Source organism: Apodemus sylvaticus, chromosome 19, assembly GCF_947179515.1.
Source record: "Apodemus sylvaticus chromosome 19, mApoSyl1.1, whole genome shotgun sequence".
In the NCBI taxonomy this organism is placed as follows: Eukaryota; Metazoa; Chordata; class Mammalia; order Rodentia; family Muridae; genus Apodemus; species Apodemus sylvaticus.
The window spans coordinates 2,513,884-2,535,267 of NC_067490.1; the positions used below are offsets into that span (position 1 = coordinate 2,513,884).

Genomic DNA, 21,384 nt, shown 5'->3' on the forward strand with positions numbered 1-21,384 from the left:
GTGACCCTCGGGGACTTGACTCTGCCTCCAGGTTGGCAACACTCAAATCTTCCTTCGCAAGCCAGAGACGCTTCCACTCTCCTTGGCCGCTCCATCCCCAGTCACTGTGCTCTCCCGTCTTAAGACACCTGCTATGTGAATGACGGACTCACCTGTGGCTGGGTGAGACCAACAGCCTCCATTTCACCCTCAAGGAGAGAGCGACAGGTGGGTGGCTTGGAGAGTCTCTCGTGAAGGATGAACACGGGAGTGGGGGCGGGGAGGAGTCAAGTCAAGGAAGTAGGCGGGGCCTACGCACAGCCAGCATCCTGTCAGGAAATGGCTCCCGCTTTCTGCTGCTCGCCACGGCACATGCTTTAGAGAGCAGTCTTTTGAGATAGGCTCCCACTCTATAGCCAGTGCTGACACCTACACATGGCAATCCTCCTGCCTCAGTCTGCTGGGTGCTGAGATTATAGTGCTCACAACAAGCTGAGTTTTTCTCTTTTTAACATCATTGTCTCTTTAGCTCAGGACTGACTGCTTTTCTTTCCAATCAAAAAAAACTTCCTTCAGCTCAGGTTGGCTTCAAACCAGACATGCTCCTGCCTCATCCTCTTCAGTGTCTGCCTCCTGGTGTATAGAATTTCAGTCTCAGGATTCACAAGAGGTAGAGGAAGGAATTCAAGGCCACCCTTGGCCAAGTCCAGCTGGACTAGGTGAGGCCTGAGGGGGCCTAGGGATAACCTATAGTGTAACCCCAAAGGGAGAGCTCAGATGTGAGGGAGGGAGTCGCTGTGGTCAGTAACCCACAAAGAACTGGGCCAGACCATCATCTGATGATAACAGATTTGGTGCTGATTGTTTGTTAAGATAGCATAGCCATCAGACTATGTTAGCTTGCTGTTGCTGTGATAAACATCCAGACCAAAAGCAACCTGGGAAAGAAAGGGTTAATTTCATCTTCCAGCTGGCAGTTCACTATGAAGGGAGATCCGGGCGGAGCTCCAGCAGGGACCTGAGGCAGGCACTGAAACAGACCGTGGAGCAACTGTCATGCCTGCCCTCTGTGGCTTACTCAGCTTGCTGTTTTACATCACGCAAACAAACCCACCTGTCCAAATTGTTAGTCAAGAAAAATCGCCCATAGGCCAGTCTGATGGAGGCAATTCCTCGTTGAGAATCCCTTTCCTCAGGTGACTGTAGCTTGTGTCAAGTTAACAAATCAAAACAAAAAGCAACGCAGAAACTGCAGGGCATGGTGGGTAATCACAGCTGCACTTTCTCCTATGTTTGCTCCAGGGAGGATGGTGGATTGTCCCGGGTACAGTCTCTCTGGAGTGGCTGCCTCCTTGCTCTTTGTCCTGCTGACTATAAAGCACCCAGGTAGGGTCCCCTCCTCCTTCGCTGTCACGACCCGCGGATCTAGATTCATAGTCTCAAACCCAACCCAACAATTCAGTAGCTCAAAGGGTGCAGGTTCACGCTGGGCTTTCCACCCCCAGCTTCGGAAGGCGTCTTGATTTGGTTGCTCACTTCTTGGGTGTCAATAACAGCTTTAGGCGGCACAGAAAGTCACCTGGAAAGCGCAACTGGAATCCGGAGCTGGAGCATGCGCAGTTTTCATACAAACTCTGCGGGGAAGACTGCGCATGTAAATCCCACCAGCGAAAGACACAAGATTTCTTTGTCTAAGTTCTGCAGAGAATATTTGAGGAGTATCTATTTTATTTCTTCTTAAATTTGAGTTAAGAGTACCCTCACGACTACTTTTATTTTATTAGCTTTTAACGTTACATTTGTGTGTGTGTGTGTGTGTGTGTGTATGCAGCAAATGCATGTGCAGTGTATGGGGGTGTGCACACTGCAGCTTGCATATGGGGGTCAGAAAACAATTTGCCTTAGCCGGCTCTCCTCTCCCACCATGTGGCTCTGGGGACTTGAACCCCGTTTTCAGGCTCCTGGGACTTGAACCCCGTTTTCAGGCTCCTGGGACTTGAACCCCGTTTTCAGGCTCCGGGGACTTGAACCCCGTTTTCAGGCTCCAGGGACTTGAACCCCATTTTCAGGCTTGTTTGCAAGTACTTCGCCCCCTCTCCCCCCCCCCCCCCCCCGCTAAGCTTGCCCCCCCTACACAGGGTTCCAGACCTACCCGGGCTGGCCTCTGACTCGCCTGGTAGCCAAGATGACCTTGAACTCCTGATCCTTCCTGCCTTCACGTCCCTAGCCCCAGGACGGCAGAGGAAGGATGGGTATCCATGATGTGAAATTCTCAGGCATCGTAGCATACAGAATTATCAAACTTAGCTTTGATTTTTAAACATCAAAGAACATAACTTAAAATTTGATCAGAAGACTCAAACCTTCTAGGCAGGCCTTGCCTCTGACTCACCAGGAGACATTTTGTGAAACCCACATTTGCAATTTACTAGACTCTCCCCTTCTCCAGGAGGAAAGAAAAAAACCAAATTCGCTCCTTCCCTGGGATGAGGTGACCCTGGAAGGTGGAAGAGCCCAGGGACATCGCTGTTTACCTAAACTCAAAATGGCTCCAAAATCAAGAGAAGGTCCCCACGGAAACCTCAACCCACATGTTAATTTATCTGGGAATGAACTCGGAGATGTGGTCACTTTCGGTATTGTATAGATGAGTGGTTTACACCTGCAATCTCAGGGCTGGAGAGGTGGCTCAGCGGTTAAGAGCACTGACTACTCTTCCAGAGGTCCTGAGTTCAAATCCCAGCAACCACATGGTGGCTCACAACCATCTGTAATGAGATCTAATGCCCTCTTCTGGGGTGTCTGAAGACAGCTACAGTGTACTTATATCTAATAAATTAATAAATCTTATTTAAAAAGAAATAGAGTCCCGAAAGCTCTTCCAGAGACCCGAGTTCAGTTCCAGCACCTGCTGCTGAGGGCTCGCAACCACTCATAAGCCAGTACAGGGGACTGGGTCCTCTCTTCCGCCTGCACACACATGTGTGTGCCCACATAATTAAAAATAAAACATTTTAAAGAAAAAAATCCAGATCCTAAAAACTCATTAACCATGGAATTGCCTCCCAAATAGTGACACACATTCACACTCAAAGTTTTAAATTTACTTTTTATTTTTTAACCAGACAATGTACACACTTCCACGTTTCAATTCTCTGAAACATTGGCATTAAATCCCTCCTGCTTCCTGTTAACAAGTTCCAGCACCTTGGCTACTCAGAGCGAGCATCCTGGCCCAATCATGGCGACCATCCATGGCTTGCGTCTGTTTTCCCTTTCACCGTTCTGTAGATGACTTCAGAGTGGTCGGCCCTGCCCTCCCTATCCTGGCCAAAGTCGGGGAAGATGCCCTGCTGACGTGTCAGCTCCTCCCCAAGAGGACCACGGCACACATGGAGGTGAGGTGGTACCGCTCCGACCCTGACACGCCTGTGATTGTGTACCGGGATGGAGCAGAGGTAACCGGGTCACCGACGGAGGGGTATGGAGGCCGGGCACAGTGGACGGAGGACAGCAGTGAAGAAGGGAGTGTGGCTCTGAAGATTCACCAGGTCCAGCCAGGTGACGATGGCCAGTACTGGTGCCGCTTCCAGGAGGGGGACTACTGGAGAGAGGCAAGCGTGCTACTCCAAGTGGCTGGTGAGTATCTGCCCATGGGCACAGGGGCTTAAGGGAGCACAAGGGGGCTCAAGGGAGCACAGGGGGGCTCAAGGGAACACAGGGGGGCTCAAGGGAGCACAGGGGGGCACAAGGGAACTCAAGGGGACACAAGGGGGGCACAAAGGAGCGCAAGGGAGCACAAGGGAGCACAAGGGGGCACAAGGGAGCACAAGGGAGCACAAGGGGGCATAAGGGGGCACAAGGGAGCACAAGGGGGCTCAAGGGAACACAGGGGGGCTCAAGGGAGCACAAGGGGGCACAAGGGAACTCAAGGGGACACAAGGGGGGCACAAAGGAGCGCAAGGGAGCACAAGGGAGCACAAGGGGGCACAAGGGAGCACAAGGGGGCACAAGGGAGCACAAGGGAGCACAAGGGGGCATAAGGGAGCACAAGGGAGCACAAGGGGACACAAGGGAGCACAAGGGAACACAAGGGAACACAAGGGAGCACAAGGGAGCACAAGGGGGCACAAGGAGGCACAAGGGGACACAAGAGGGCACAAGGAGGCACAAGAGGACACAAGAGGGCACAAGGAAGCCTGTCTGTCTGTCTGTCTGTCTGTCTGTGCACCATGCATGTGCTCAGTGCCCATGGAGGCCAGAAGAGGGTCAGAGCCCCTAGAACTGGAGTTACATATGGTTGTGAACTATCACATGGGTGCTGGAAACAAAATCCAGTTCCTTCAAAAGACCAGTTGGTGTCTTAACCACTGAGCCATCGCCCCAGTCCCTCCTCTTCATTTTTTTATTAATTCTTTGAGAATTTTATACAAGGTATTCTGATCATATCCTTCCCCTCCTCCACTCCTCCCAAACTCCACCCCCTTCTCTATAGGCCCTCACAATCATGGCTTCCCCTCCTGTTCTCTTCCTTCTATCCAGTATGAATTGTGCTGTCCACGAATTCCAGTGTGTGGCCATCTGCTGAGCTTGCTCAACCTATCAGGGGTTACACGCTCAACCTATCAGGGGTTACACGCTCAACCTATCAGGGGTTACACGCCTTAAGGAAACTCGACTCCCTGCTCCTAGCCCATCCCCTGCTTCCAGCAGCTATCAGTCATCAATATCTCCTCAGCTGGGGTGGGATTCATGCCCATCTCTTGTCTGGTTTGAGGTCTATGCATGCTGCTGCCACCACTCTACGTGCAGAGGGGGGTCAGGCATCCCAGTCGGTTCACTAGGGAACAATTGATTCTCTGGGGACACTGGCCTCTCTGGCCAATGCAGTTCTTTCTTTGCTACCATCAGCTCTTGAAAAATCGATTAGCATGAGTTCCTTGTGCAAAGCGACGTCTCGTGGTGCTTTCGTTAAGTTTATCTCGGTCTTTTGTCACATTTACCCGTGCCTCCTCCTGTCGCCTCCAACCATCCCCTTCTGCCTAATGCCATGGTCTCCAGTTCCACCCAGTTCCCGAGAATGATTTATTTTAATTCCTTTTGAGTAGATAAAGTGGGTGCTAGAGAGATGGCTCAACAGTTAAGACCCTGTGTGCTCTTCCAGAGGACCCAGGTTTGATTCCCGGTACCCACACAGCAGCTGGCACCATCTGTAACTCTTAGTCCAGGGGAATCAATGTCGTCTTTGGACTCCACAGGCACAGGGCACACTCATGAGGCAGATGCACATGAAAAACACCCACACACATAAAATTTAACAAACCACCATTGTGTAGCTATCCACTCCTCAGTGAATGGATACCAGGGCCGATCCTACAGCATGGACACTGGGAAAGGTTCTTTCTCCAGAGAACAAATGTGAGCCTAAGTTCCCTTCAGTGCTTTTGCAGAAGTGGAGCAATGGGTGTGATGGATTGGCTCTGATTTTAGGGGGCGTTGGTTTGTTTGTTTGTTGGTTTGTTGGTTGGTTGGGTTTTTTGTTTGTTTGTTTGTTTGCTTGCTTAGGTTTTTTTTTTAAAAATCCACACAGAACTTTTTTTGACACTTGTGGCTATAATTTTTCCCATTACTACATTGAATTGGTTCAATAAATGGATGTGAGAATCTGTGTATTTCTGAACTACAGGCAGAGCTGGACACTGATTCGTGTCACACTCAGGGACATTGACAGTTAAGTCAAGTGTTTTCTGTAGGTGCAGGTGAAAGGCTTACACATCCATTTTCTCAGCCAGTGATATAAGCAGTTGTAACATTTTAAAAAGGCACTCCATGGTTTATACAAATTAGTCTAAAATAGATTTCCGCACTGCAAAAAAAGGTACAGTAACTTCTCAACCATTTTACCGTATACCAAAATCGCAACTGCCAGCAGAATCTAACAAACCAAGGAAGAAATGAAAATAGCCCATGAATGTGGTGTCAGAGTTAATAATAAATGTCTCATTTAAACTAGAGTTCCGATATCATCTAAAAACGGCAGAGAAGGTGCCTAGTACAGAGAACATGAGAAGCAAGGATGAGGGCAGAGACATCGTCATGAATAAATTAGGGCACAGACATCCTCATGAATAAACCACACCACATCTTCTAGGACAAGACAAGCTGTGTCATGTCTCCCCTGGTAACATTGTCTGTTTCCAAGGCTGTGGGCTCCCACCTCCTCCCTGTAACGGACCACCCCAGGTCTTGGTGTGATCTGTGGGCTCTGGGATTCAAGAATGTTCTCTCTCTCTCTCTCACCCCTCCCCTCCCCTCCCCTCCCCACCCCCTTCTCTCTCTCCAGCTCTAGGATCGTCTCCAAACATCCATGTGGAAGTACCCGGAGAAAGAGAGGTCCAGCTCGTGTGCACATCCCAAGGCTGGTTCCCTGAACCTGAGGTCCATTGGGAGGGCATCTGGGGAGACAAGTTGATGAGTTTCTCTGAGAATCACGTGCTGGGTGAAGATGGGCTGTTCTATGTGGAAGACACACTGGTGGTCAGGAATGACAGTGTGGAGACCGTTTCCTGCTTCATCTACAACCATGACCTCAGAGAGGCCCAGGAGGCCACCATCGCTCTGCCAGGTCAGTACTCTGGCTCGGGCACATGGACCTCGGGTTCCGGGGGCTACTCAGCAGCAACTCTTATTTTTCTTTAATCATTTTTAGATAATATGTTAAAATTTATGAACATTCACAGTATTTCAGTAATTTTCAAGGTCTATGTCTTACTCCACTGTGTTGATTTCACCACATGGATGTTCAACACATTGGAAATATAATAAAAATACTCCTTTAGATGAGACATTTTCCTATGCTGTGCCAGTTGCTTCCAGGAAGGAATCAAGTGCTTAGTCAGAATGGGATGGTTTCTTTGACAGCTTCTTAGTTATAGTCTTGTCAATAAGTAGTAACAAAAGCAATAATCAAAACACACAATGCAATAATGACAGGTATGTTTCCTATGTTGTTAGAAGTTAGAGCAGAGAAAGAGAGTTGCATTTAATAATTCTAAGAGCCCAGAAAGTCCTCATGCTCACTGATAAAGCTCTGTTTACCATCTAGTATCTGCCACCTATCACCTACATATCTAATCTACCAATCATCTATCAGTTGTTTATCCATCTATCAACCATTATCAATTATCCATCCTTTAGTTATCTATCTTCATGTGTCTAATCTACCATCTAGCTATCATATATCTATCTACCAATCAGCATCATCTATCTAATCATCTATCATTGATCAACCATCTATAACATCTCATCATATATCAGTCCCCTGTCTTTCTAAATATCTACCATCTAAATATCTGTCATCTATCTATCCATACATCCATTCATCCAACTATCTATCTATACATCCAATTATCTACCATCTATCTGTCTCTCTATCTCTCTGTCTTATCTATCTGAAATAGACTTCTTTTGAGACAGTCTCAGTCTACACTTCAGGCTGGTCTCAAACTCAGTGTAATCCTCCTGGCTGGGCCTCTCAGGAGTTGCTACTATGTTACTATAGGCGTGAACCAACCTTGCCCAGCTAGACATTGCTACTTATGTGATGAGTATTGTCTTTAAACATTTTAAATTGAACTGATACTTTTAGGACACTGTGTTTGGATGTGTTGCTGATATAAGCAAAGAATACATTAGAGATGAAAGTAAATGCTGTGTTAGTGTTCATTCAATGTCATACAGCCCCGTTTGGAATTCTAAGTAATACTTGTTCATGGCTTTATATTTCATACTTACCACTCATTTATAAAAATAATACATATATTTTACTAGAGCTTAATATCAGCAGAAACGAATTGAATTGATGGCAGTAGAACTGACAGCTTTTTGTTGTAAAAAAAAAAGTAAGATCTATATCACCAGGTGTTCCATAGGAAGAATTCATTTTCTGCTTTTCATACTTTATTAAGAAAATTGAGTTCTTGAATAAAATGTGAAGCTTAGCTTTATTTCTGGGATGTTTCTTTCCTTTAGACCAAATTCCTAAAAATATTTTTTTTCTTTCCCCAGAGAAACTTCACACTGAGCTGGGTGAGTAGGACCTTCATGCACGCCCATGCATGAGGACAGAGCATGGCGAGCGCCCGGGACACCTCCTGATCCCCATGAGAAAGGGAGGAAACCACATCCTCCGAAACCTCGTGCAGGGATTGACTAGGGGAAGGCTTTTTCAGTTTCTGTTGCTACACACCCACCTGGCACTGATTTTGAGCCCATGATCAGAGGGTAGCACAAACTGATTGTGTAAAGTCAGCCCAATTAGAAGTAATGGCGTATTTATCTTATTCTGAGAATTTTAGCAGTAAAATAATTTCCTTATTGGCGTGTAGCCTGCCTGGCCTTTAATTAATGTTTCCTTCAGACTGGCAAGGCTCTTCTTAAAACCGCGCGCAGAGACTGGCAAGTCCGACCTCCCTCCAAGGAGGGAGCCTGAGTCTCATACCGCCCCTGGGATGCTCGCGGGTTCCAAGCCTCACAGGATGTCCATGTTGTTAGAGTGACTTTCTCCATGTTGATTCACTCCTCGTCCCGTGTCTGGTGTATTTAACAGCTTCCTCTAGCGTGATCGGATCTTCCCAGCCAACTCCTGTTCGAGTCGGAGAGAACATAGAATTAACTTGTCACCTCTCACCTCAAACGGATGCTCAGAGCTTGGAGGTGAGGTGGCTCCGATCCCGCTATTACCCTGCAGTCCACGTGTATGCTAATGGGGCCCACGAGGCTGGAGAGCAGATGGTGGAATACAAAGGGAGGACTTCGCTGGTGACTGACGCCATCCACCAGGGAAAACTGACCCTGCAGATCAGCAACGCCAGAACTTCGGACGAAGGGCAGTACCGGTGCCTTTTTGGAAAAGATGGCGTCTACCAGGAGGCCCGTGTGGATGTGCAGGTGATGGGTAAGGACACCAGGTGCATCTTTTAGCTTCTCCAGCTCCCTAACACTGTGGCATGCTGCTTCCTGGGAGATTTCTCTACACCCAAAATATTCTCCATGCTCATTGATTTTCAAGTTCATATTGAACTTTTGGTGAGGCAACCACCGTAAACACTTCGAGGTTTTTAAATATTTTTTTTTTACTAATTCTCTGAGAATTTCAAACCTTCTGTTTTAATAATTTTCACTACCCATTTTCCCGTCCTCTTTTTACAAAATAAGTAACCTGTGAAGTCCTATTTCTGCTGTCCACATACTCGTGAGTATAGAGCCATCTACTGGAGCAAGGCCAACCTGCCAGGAGTCACCTCCTTAAAGAGACCCGGCGCTCACAACCCCTGAATCATCCACTGTCCTTAGCTCCTGAGGTAGGAGTGGGCTCATGAGCCCCTCCCACTTCCAAGCTGGAATGTTGACCCGCTCAACCTAGTGCAGGTCCTGCGTAGACAACCACAGCTGCTGTGGTGCAGTGGTCCAGTCCTGTTCAGACACTGTTTCAGACAGTACCCATCCCCCAACTTCTGACTCTTCAATAGTTCCACCTCCTTCTTCCATGGCGGTCGCTTAGCCATGGGAAGAGGGGGACAACGATACAGACATCTTATCTGTGGCTGAGCCAGCCATTCAATTTCTGCACTTTGACCAGCTGTGGGTTTCTGTTTTAACCACTACCCACTGCAAGAGAAACCCCTCTGATGAGGGCTGAGGGTGGGGGTGTTACAAAGATAAAAGAATTTGGAAGGCACCTTTATACTAAGTCTGTTTTAGCAAAATAATAGTAGCAAGGCCTCCCTTGGGGCTGCAAGTTTCACCACTGTGAGTTCTTGGCCACACCAGCAGTACTAGGGATGTGTTTTCTGTGGTTTAAATTTTTCAGTGCAGAGCAATCAGGAAGGTGGGACTCTCAGACACTCCATAAAGTGACATTCTGAAAATACTCCCCATAATTTTACACACAACTTGTTATTTCGCAGTGCTACTTAGATTCTGGGAAATACTTGGTTTCCAGGAAGTGTAGTAATTTGAAGACTCAGCTAGATCTACCGCATGCACAGAATCTGTACATGAATCTTGGTATGTTTGGAAGGCTGCAGACAAAAAAATCACCCCGAGAAACAGCTCCCCAATGTCAGCAAATACTGTTAAGGACGTAGGCCTAAGTCTTGAAAAGCCTTCATATTTCTCTTGCTGAGTCCCAGTCTAAATTAACAGACAAGAGCAGGCATGCCCGGGGGTCCAGCTACTACACTGCTATCTGCCTCTGCTTTGAGAAGCCTCTCATACCAGCATCTTCCATGTCGTCCATGCATCTCATATCTAATTAAAGTTACTTTATTGTCAAGGTCAGGAGGGAAAAGGGAGTTGAGGTTACAAAAAATTAGATTTGAAAATGAATTTTTTAACTCCTAATCTATCTCAGAAGACTTTGCAACAAACAGAAAAACAAAACAAGAAACCTTGTAGCCAGTCCCAGCTCCCGAGGGAGGCCGTTGGCCCAGAGCTCTAGTCTTCTCTAAGCTGTCTTCACACACACACACACGCACACGCACACGCGCACGCACACACACACGCGCACACACGCTCACACACGCACACACGCATACACACGCACACACACACACACACACACACACACACACACGCACACGTGTGAAGGCTCCATCTGTTTCCTTGGTCTCTATCCCCAGCGGTGGGTTCCACCCCACGGATCACCCGGGAGGTTTTGAAAGATGGAGGCATGCAGCTGAGGTGTACATCGGATGGGTGGTTCCCACGGCCCCACGTGCAATGGAGGGACAGAGATGGAAGGATAGTGCCATCATTTTCTGAGGCCTTTCGACAAGGGAGCCAGGAGTTGTTCCAGGTGGAGACGCTCCTGCCCGTCATAAATGGCTCCGTGGTGAACGTGACCTGCTCCATCAGCCTCCCTCTGGGCGAGGAGAAGACTGCACGCTTTCCTCTCTCAGGTTGGTGAACTGCATGCATTCCTCTGGCTTGGGAACGGAGTATCAAATGGCTTGGGCTCGATGGTTTTTTCCTTTGAGAGGTTTCATGTGTTCAGGCTCCCCTGGGACTTCTGATCCTTCTGCCTTTGCATCACAGGCACTGGGTTCACAGGCCTGCACCCCACAATCAGCCTACGGCTGCTGTCCCTTCTGCCCCCTCGTTCCCCTCCCCTCCTTCCACTCTTCCTCCTCTTCTTTCTCCTTCAAATTTCATCTTCCTTTCTTTTCTTCCTCTTTTCTTCTTTTACTCTTCCTATTTTATTTTCTTCTCCATGGTGGAATATTCTTAAAATAAATCTTTTAAAAATAAATATTTGTCTCTTGCAAAGTTTGTCTTCAGGTGACCTAAAGACAACATTTCTCTGAGTTTCTTGTTCATACCTCTCTCTCTCTCTCTCTCTCTCTCTCTCTCTCTCTCTCTCTCTCTCTCTCTGTGTGTGTGTGTGTGTGTGTGTGTGTGAGTGTGTGTGTGTGTGTGTGTGTTCTCTTTTACTCTATCTACAAACTCCCCCTTGCTGTCAAAACAATTCTGACACTTTTCTTGCCCCAGGATTTTATTCTGCACTAAAAATTATTTTTCCTCAAAGCCTTTGCAGTTATAGCCTGGGAGACTTTATGTTTTACCATGATAGTTACTCCAATGATTCTGTGGAGTGATGTAATTAGAAGGAGAGATGGGTGGGGCACCAGCAAACCTAAGTTTGCCTGCCTCCCTTGGCACCTGACTTTCAGAAGACTGAACCGTTGGGTTCCGGAGAGACCCGGTCCTCAGGCTGCTCCCATGAGAAAAGCCATCTAGATATTTTTTCCCTCATCTCCTGACCTATTGGGGTTTGCATTTCAGACTCCAAGATAGCTTTGTTATGGATGACCCTGCCTGTTGTGGTGCTGCCTCTCGCCATGGCTATCGACCTGATCAAGGGGAAAGGGCGGCGGACGAAAGGTGAGTGGGTGAACAGGACAGACAGACACAAAGTCAGTCTTCAGCAGCTGATGAGGCCTGGCTTACATTCTTGTCATCAAAGCTCAGGGTGAATGAGCTCACAGTTTACAGATGTAACGGCAATGGGGTTAAAAGACAGTAACTTGGGGACTAGAGGGACAGCTCAGTGTTTGAAATATGAGGATCTGGATTTGCATAACTCTGGTCACTTCCACAGCCTCATCCAGCCTGATGGGGAAAGTACAAGATGTCATGCCACCTCAGCACAGGAGGATCAGAGGAACCAGGGCGTGGTCAGGAGAGTGCTGGAGAGATGGCTCGGGAGTTGAGTGCTTGCTGCTCCTGCAGAGGATCTGAGTTCAGTTTGCAGCACATACCTAGAGGCTCACACGCATCTGTAACTCCAACATCAGGGGCTGACACTTCCTTCTGGCCTCGGCAAGCAGCAAACACGCCGTGGTCCACAGACAGACACCCACGCAGGCAAAACATACCTACTTGTAAAATAATAAAATATAAATATATTTTTTAAAAGACAAGTTGGAGCCGGGCGGTGGTGACGCATGCCTTTAATCCCAGCATTTGGGAGGCAGAGGCAGGTGGATTTCTGAGTTCTAGGCCAGCCTGGTCTACAGAGTGAGTTCCAGGACAGCCAGGGCTACACAGAGAAACCCTGTCTTGAAAAACCAAAAAAAAAAAAAAAAAAAAAAAAAAAGCAGCAAACAAAAACAAAACAAAACAAAAACAACAAAAACAACAACAACAAAAGACAAGTTGGAAGAGGAGACAAAATAACAAATGACAAGGAAGTTCAGTGACACCTGTGTAAGAAAATGCCACAGTGGGACCTGCCACAAGTATGCTAATTATTTGGAGCTGGAGAGGTGGCTCAGGGGTTGAGAGCCCTGGTTGCACTTGCGAAGGACCCAGGTTCAATTCCCAGCACCCACATTGCAACTCAAAATTGTCTGTGACTCCAATCCCAGGAGAGCCGTGCGGCCTCAGGCATCCGGTACTGTCTTGCCAATAACGCAGCCTGGACCTGACGCTCTCAGTCATTCCCCCACCTCACTGCCAAGCAGTAGTCACGTGCTTCCTTGGAAACTCGGGATGACACATCTTCCAGTTACCACAGAGCTGCCCCCTGAAGCTCTCGCTGGTCCCTCAGCTCCCAAATGCCATCCTGTGTCCCTACATGGTCTTAGGCCATGCCCTCTCACCCGAGGCTGTGGGCACAGGTGACTAATGCTGTGTCCACTGCTGGTGTGTTACGTGGCTGTCTTGGATGGACGACCCCTCTCACTAAAACATGAACAGGAGACTGAGGCAGGGCGTTGATGACAATGAACCCAGCTGTGGTGTTAGAAGGGGTGGGGGCGGGGGTGGGGGCTTCCTGAGACAGTGCTTTCCTTTGCTCTGAAAAGGAAGACAAGCCTGTCAGACAGCAAGGCGTGGCATAGGTAGAGACCCCCTTTTCACCACGGGGGCAGAGAGAGAACCCCACCACCAAGCTCTTTCTTGACTGTTTCTATAATGGCAAAGTCTAATTTCCTAATTTAAAAATTACTTCTCAGGGCAGGAATCTGGTGTTTAAGTTGTTCATTATTCACAGATGTGGCTTTTCTCTTTGCCAAATCCAGTTGTGTATTTTTTTCCCTAGGGGTTGTGGACTCCAAAGCTTGCTGGTTTTCCATCTCAGTCCTATCCCCGTCCAGAAGCCCATGAGTCCACTTTGTTAACTCCAGTTCCTCTCTCTTCTTCCTTGACACTCTGTAATCCCCTCTTCTTCTGTTTTTCCATCCAGAACAAACACACAATGGCAATCGGGAAAATAACAAGAATGAAGAAAGCCGTAGACGACGGCTTCCTTCTGACGAGAGGCTCAGATAAAAATGCACCGTGCAAGCCCAGCACCCCCGACTTCCTGAACCCCATCCTTCCTCTCATCTTGTCCCTCAGCGAGCACCACTGTGCTGACATAGGAATGGTTTCACCTGCTGCTGTCCAAAGACTCTTCAGGACCCGGTCTGCTCCTGATGAGTCCTCACTCACGGTTGGGGACCCCTGACCTGAGCCAACCAATCCTAGTCTTGGTCCCGCCCTCACAGTGATGGCATCTTCTCTCCCATTGCCTCTTTCTGTTGTCCCTCAGGCAAGCATCCCTGCCTGTGCATGGCAGCTTTCTCCTATCACCTTGACCAGGAGAATGCAGCTGGTTCACGTAAGGACCACAGAAAGGAGACAGGAAAAAATTGCTACCGCTTAAATCTCTCATAAGGTGTTTCATACCTATCTATGTCATGTACTGATGTCCCAAAGAACAATGCTTCCATGCCTAAAACAGGGTTTTCTACAGTAACCTCACCAAAACATAGACCTGGAGAGAAATGTCACTCATCTGAGACCTGGATGGGCTTTTTCTAGAAATGCCCAACCCAGTAGCAGCAGAGGGACAAAGCAAATGGGAGGAGAGGGTTTCTTTCCTCTTTCCTCAAGAGGAAGGGCTAACTGATTCTCAGTTATGGAAGACCTGACACTTGCACTACACATCAGACAGGAGGTCATAGAAATAACTAAGGGGTTAAAAGCACTGGCTGTGCTTGCAGCGGACCTGAGTTCCACCCACTCCCAGCACCCATACAGCAGGTCACGGCCATCTATAAGTCCAGTTCTAGGGGATCTGGTGCCCTTTTCAAGCCTCCAAGGGCACCAGGAACATGCCTGGTACACAGGCATACATGTTGGCAAGGCATCCATACATACAAAATAAAAATAATCTTTAAAAAGAATTAGATCAAAGCCTCTCATGTGGTCTCTATCTGAGCATGTCTGCAGCTGGTTCACATAAGGACCACAGAAAGGAGACAGGAAAAAATCGCTACTGCTTAAATCCCTCATAAGGTGTTTCATACCTATCTATGTCATGTACTGATGTCCCAAAGAACAATGCTTCCATGCCTAAAACAGGGTTTTCTACAGTAACCTCACCAAAAAACTCTCTGTCTTAGTTACTGTTCTTTTGCTGTGACAAAACACCATGACCAAGACAACTTTGTAAAAGAAAGCATTTGATCCGGGGCCTATGGCTCCAGAGGGCTGAAGTCCACAGCCATCATGGCTGGAGGGCATCTGGCATCAGGCAGGCAGACACGGCACTGGAGCAGTAGCTGAGAGCCTATATCAGACCCACAAGGATAAGGCAGAGAGCCTAACTCGGAACCATGTGGACTTCGAACCTCAGTGTCTCACCTGCTCCCACAAGGGCACACCTCCTAATCCTTCACCAGGTCCACCAGCTGGGTCTAAGCCCTCAATCACATGAGCGTATGGGGGCCATTTGCATTCAAACCACATTTTGTCATTCTCTAAATTTGCTTTTTTGATCCCCTCTGGAGTTTATGTGAACAATAAAAGCAGCCAAGTGAGTCCACCGGAGTCACCGTGCAGTCACCGCCGGAGTCTTACTGACTTCTATTTTTTTATCTGCAACCCATTCCTTTTCTCTTGCTGTCAAATCCATCCTTCACGTCCTTACAAGTGGGGTCTGTGTGGATCCATGGAACTGGCACCTACATAAACAGCAGTGCCAGGATGCAGGAAGAACGCAGGAAGGATGCTGTACCCCCAAATAACAGACAAGCTGATTTTAACAGACATCCACGTTCCCCTTTAAATCTCTTGTATCTTCTCCTGGACTCTCTCCCTCGTTTTTTGGATGGAGGAAATATCATGAAACTTGGCTGCATCACATTTTAGTTAAAATTTACAATCCCTCTAATAACATTTGGCACCATGCCATGATCAGTTAAGGAGTGCAAAGTTCTGGACAACAGCAAACAATCTACAGCTCACACAACCCGTCTTCCCAGAGCTGCCTGAGGAGCAGCTGCTACAAGTTTTTCAAACAATCTCTCTGTCTTAGTTACTGTTCTATCGCTGTGACAAAACACCATGACCAAGACAACTTTGTAAAAGAAAGCATTTGATCCGGGGCCTATGGCTCCAGAGGGTTGAAGTCCAGACGAAAAAGGAAACAAATATACGTGAACTTGGTCCTAAGTAACTTGGAACAGACCAACCTAGGAAGCAAGAAATGGACTTTGAGCAGCCTGAGAGTCCAAAGAAGAAACAAAAGTCATGAGCTAGCCATAAAAGGGAGCATCAAAGGATGCCCAGGGGTGGGAGATAAGTGTGAATGCAGATTTAACCAACCAGGCGAAGGGACGGAAGATAAGCACATTATACAACCAATCAGCCACTTAATATTTTTTAAAGATTTATTTATTGTTATATTTAAGTACACTGTAGCTGTCTTCAGACACTCCAGAAGAAGGCATCAGATCGCATTACAGATGGTTGTGAGCCACCCTGTGGTTGCTGGGATGTGAACTCAGGACCTTCAGAAGAGCAGTCAGTGCTCTAAACCACTGAGCCATCTCTCCAGCCCCACCACTTCTAAAGGTCGGCCTCAGTCTGCACTCCATGAATCAGTCACCTGGTCAGGGAGAGATAATGGTAAGTGCTGAGATAACCTTGAGACCAGCTCTGAGACGACCTCTGACCTCTTCCCTAAGTGGAACACTCCTTCACCGCCCAGTGGATTTGGTCTCTTCCTGTTAGATAAATATTCAGTAAAGAAAATGAGTGAACAGCCTGGCGGGAGGTGGTCACAGAGCCCCACCCCTGGCTGAGGATCTGTTGGTATCTGATAGCTGCTGGGAGAAGGGGAGGCAGTGTTCTTTAATGGTGTGATCCCTGGTTTATTGACTATACTGCAGGGTGGGCCCCACTCCCAAGAGCAGTTGGGTCTGAGAAAGAGAAAGAGATGTTGTGTAAGAAGAGTGGGTGTGGGGGTAGACCTGGGAGAGGTTGGGGGAGGGGAGGGGATATGGTCAAAACAACCATATGAAAATCTCAAATAATTAATTAAGAAGTTACTTTTTAAAGGAAGATGGCTTTACCATATAAAGTGTATACTTCTCTTTCTTTTGATTCACAGATGCTCTGGTACTATTTAGAATCTGAAGGCACTGCAAATACATTGGACTGGTCTATATTTTCTCCTTAAAATAATCCTCTGTCCTTTCTTACACTTAAGGTACTTTGCTAGCCTATGCCATCAGAATGCTTGTATAACAAAATGGTTTTCCCATCTCTTTTTTTATTATTTTTTTTTCAGTGAAGGACTGGGCGTGGTCGTATCAACCTTTAATCAGGCAGATCTCTGTGGCTTTGAGGCCAGCTTGTTCCTGGACAGCCAGATCTGCACAGTGCTTCAGTAAGGATCATTGAGGGGAAGATGGGCAAAATGAACCGGGTCAGGCAACATCAAGGGAAGCGCATCGCGTGGAGATAAGGCCGACCACAGCTAAGAGGAGCAGAGTCAAAGGGGAAACAGCTCATTTGTCTTTAAAGAATGAGTTAAGAAGACCTTTAAAAACTTGGGGCCAGGCAGTGGTGCGCTCCATTAATCCCAGCACTCAGCAGGCAGAGACAGGCAGATCTCTGTGAGCTCACTCTTTGTGAGTTCTGGTCTTCAGAGTGAGGTCCAGGACAGCCAAGGCTACACAGAGAAATGCTGTCTCAAAAACAAAAACAAAAACAAAAACAAAAACAAAAACAAAAAAACAAAAACAAAAACAAAACAAAAAACCTGGTTCTCTTAGGACTGGAGAGATGGTTCAGTGGTTAGGAGCACTGACTGTTCTTCCAGAGGTCCTGAGTTCAATTCCCAGCAACCACATGGTGGCTCAGAACCATCTTTAAAGGGATCCCATGCCCTCTTCTGGTGTGTCTGAAGACAGCTACAATGTACTTATATACATTAAATAAATAAATAAATAAATATTTTTTAAAAACTGGTTCTCATTCAAAGTACAGCACAATAAATGCATCAATATATTAAGGCCGTTTAGGTCAAATCCAGCATCCAAGACATTGACCGTCTCCAAACACACCTCTCTTTTCCTTTAACGTGTGCTGGTTGGTTTTCTATCACCTTGACACAAGCTGAGCACATCTAGGAAGAGAAAATGTCTCCATCAGCTTGTCCTGCAGTCAGCATGTGGAGCATCTCCTTGGTTAATGATTGACATGGGAGGGCCCAGCCCACTGTGGGCGGTGCCATCCCTGGGCAGGTGGGCCTGGGTTGTATGGGCGAGCAGGCCATGGGAGCCAGCCGAGAAGCAGCCATCCCTCCATTCCTTCCTGGCCCCTGCTTCAGTTCCTGCCTTGAGTTTCTCTTCTGACATCCCATGACCCGATGGTAAAATAAACCCTTCCTCTCCAGATTACTTTCTTTTCTTTTTTCTTTTCTTTTCTTTCTTTCTTTTTTTCTTTCTTCCCTGTTCTTTCTTTCTTTCTTTCTTTCTTTCTTTCTTTCTTTCTTTCTTTCTTTCTTTCTTTCTTTATTTCTTTATTTCTTCCTTCCTTCCTTTCTTTCTTTTCTTCTTTTCCCATTTCATCATAGCCATAGAAAGTAAACTGGAACACAGGTGCACACCCATCCCTCCAGAGCCCAGCAGGACGCTTACCTCTCCTCTAAAATGTTCTTCGAGATCAGCAACTGGCTTATCACCTTAGCTCCACGATGGCTTCCTCAGAGTCATCTCTTTCCCTGCAGAAAGGGTTACATGTCTGCTCTCCCCTCAGACCCTCAAACTGGTAACCCTTTCCTAACTCTGTTCTCCCTTCGAAGTGTCCCAGCTTCCCTCCCTCCTGCTCCATCCCATCCTGATACACCCACACAGCCTCTGAGAAATAGGAGTGATACCATCCTGTCTCTGTGTCCCTCACACCAATGTCAGGGTCCACACAGCAGGAGAGCTTGCCATCTGCACCCACCATGCTCTACAGTGTGACCCCAGGGGTCATTCACTACCGACAAAGGCATCTGTAGGATAAAACCAGAGTGAAGAGTGTGTCGGGTCCCCGTCTGGATAAAACCAGAGTGGAGAGTGTGTCGGGTGCCCGTCTGCCATCCTCAGAGTGCATCATCGTTGCCCCAGCAGAGCCCCAGGGAAATTCTGTCATCGCAGAGTTTTACGGCGTTTGCACAGGCTGATGCATCACGGGTTTTTACAGCAGACAGACAGGTCTCAGATAAAGTGAATAATTTCTTGGTTACAGTGGTGGTGTGCTTTTGAAGGGGGTGAGAAGAGGGCTGGGATACCATGATAATACATTCCTTGTGAAGCTTTATTTGCCCTGATGTGCAAATAAATCATTTTTAGATGAGGATTTAAAATTAACCAAGGCATGGTTACAAACTCGCCGTGTGACTTAATCCTCCAATGCAGAAAACAGAGGGTCAGGGCTACACATGTGGTAGGTTTTCACCTGAGCCCCATGGAGGTGGAAGTGGAGTAGAGACGAGGTCTCTGTGGGAATTTGCCATCTTTCCTGGGGTGGAAACAGTGTGGTTCAGAGGGAGGGCCTGCAAACACGGGGACCAATGACAAGGAAATTGTCAAGGTTAGAGGACCATGGTGAAGGGGCTCATGGTGATGCTAAAAAGTGGTCTCCTGTAACTCTCAGACAACTGCAGTGTCTTTCCCAAAAGAACGCCAGGGACCTTTGTCACTTACACAGAGACCCTTCGCTTCCCTTTTCCAGGTCTGACCTGAACAGCCATGATCTGAGGCCATGGTGTCTCTAACCCCCCCTTGAAAGAATTTGTTATCCCCACTGACTGAGGGGGAGGGGCTTAGCCTCCCTGAATTCTCTCCCTCGCCTTCCATTAGGACAAGGGACTGCTGGTCCTCCCCCCACGCCCAGGATCCATGCCCCACCTCTCCCCACTCTTTCCCTCTTGCCCATCATCCAGCAGAGCCTCATGCAAAACTCACAAGTCTAAGTTCTTAAGAGAGATGAAGGCTTCTTGGAACTGCTCACCACCTCAGAGAGGGAGCTGGATGGGGTAACCCTTCCCAGCCTCCCACCTTGCCTCCTCCTGGATGCCTGCATGGCTCTCCTGTGAGTCTTGCTCCAGATGCTTGGGGAGGGGGGGGGGCTGAGGATTCTAGAAAAAGGCTTGGGCATTGAAGGGATTCAGGAAAATGGAGGCAAGGTTCCTCCCAGAAAACTTGGAGAGGCAGCTCTCTCTGTCCTCCAGTCTCTGAACTGAAGATGAAATAGGATTAGAAAAAAGAGCTTTGGGATGGACAGATGGCTCAGTGGTTAGGGTCACTGACTGCTCTTCCAGAGGTCCTGAGTTCAATTCCCACCAACCATATGGTGGCTCACAATCATCTGTAATGGGGTCCGATGCCCTCTCTGGTGTGTCTGAAGAGAGAGAGTGTGTACTCACATACATAAAATAAATAAATCTTAGAAAGAAAGAAGGAAGGAAAAAAGGAAGGAAGGGAGAGGAGAGGAGAGGAGAGGAGAGATCTTCAGTGCAGACAACAGAGCAGCAATAATTACATGGTTACGAGGCGCAGTCAAGAGTTGGAGCAGCCAGCTTTCTTTCTTTTAGAAAGAAAGATTTCTTTCTTTCTAAACTGTGTGTTTGTTCCAGTTAGTGACAGGTCTTGCGATCTTAGAAGCTGACAGTTTTGGTTAATCTGATACCGTTGTTTGTGCTTAGGGTTTGGAGGTAAGCTACAGTCCTTGGCGCCTGTTTCCTCATCTGACAGTGTGTTGGATGGTAACCCATATCCTTAATTTTTGAGATTATATAAATTAACATATGGGAAGCAAGGATGTCTATAGTCCACACATTTAGCCAAGTGCTGGAAAGCTCTATCACAATGTATCTGATGCTTTGATACATTGTCACCTCCCCTCCGGGATACATTGTCACCTCCCGGATAGTTCTCTTATTCACTAAAGAAAGGATTGAATAGACAGGAACAGGATTCAACTTTCTGGTTCTCCTTCACTCCGGCCTTGGCATTTCCTCCACGGACACTGACTACATCTACCTCATCCAGATGGCTGTACACAGCATGGGCAGCCTCAGCCGGGCCTTCCATCTCACTCCCTTGTCGCTGTCCTTCAAGCCTGTGAATTCCAGAACAATTATTTTCTTGCTCACAATGATAGAAAAATATTATGAGAATCAAGAAAATTTCAATTTGGCTGGAGGGCTGGCCCAGTGGCTAGGAGAACTTCAGGGGGCCCGAGTTTGGTTCCCAGCCCCCACATCAGGAAGCCCACAACTGTCTGTAACTTAGCTCCAAGGGATCTGATGGCCTCTTCTGGACTCCAAGGATACCTGTGCTCATATGCACAAAACACAACTCCCCCCACCCCAACACACACATAATTAAAAATAAAATAATTCTTTTAAAGGAAAGAAAAACTGAACACCGGGACAAGCACAGGAAGACGTTGTCATAAAACCGTACATATCACAATGCTAACTTAAAGATGAAAATCAAGCTTTTGAAAGAAATCATTCCGAAAATATAATTCCCTTTAAAGTAATGATATTCACTAAGACCGTGTGACTTTCAGCAG

General features: G+C 47.4%; 1 protein-coding gene across 1 annotated transcript; it reads left to right on the forward strand.

The window, feature by feature from the left end:
* Window positions 1-1,286: 1,286 nt before the first annotated feature.
* Window positions 1,287-15,329, forward strand: Btnl2 (butyrophilin like 2). The gene is made up of 8 exons (XM_052163243.1): window positions 1,287-1,365; window positions 3,271-3,618; window positions 6,323-6,604; window positions 8,047-8,067; window positions 8,588-8,935; window positions 10,662-10,940; window positions 11,824-11,922; window positions 13,727-15,329. Exons 1-8 carry the CDS (start codon window positions 1,287-1,289, stop codon window positions 13,810-13,812), a joined length of 1,542 nt encoding a protein of 513 aa, XP_052019203.1. The 3' UTR covers window positions 13,813-15,329.
* The last annotated feature ends 6,055 nt before the right edge of the window (window positions 15,330-21,384 follow it).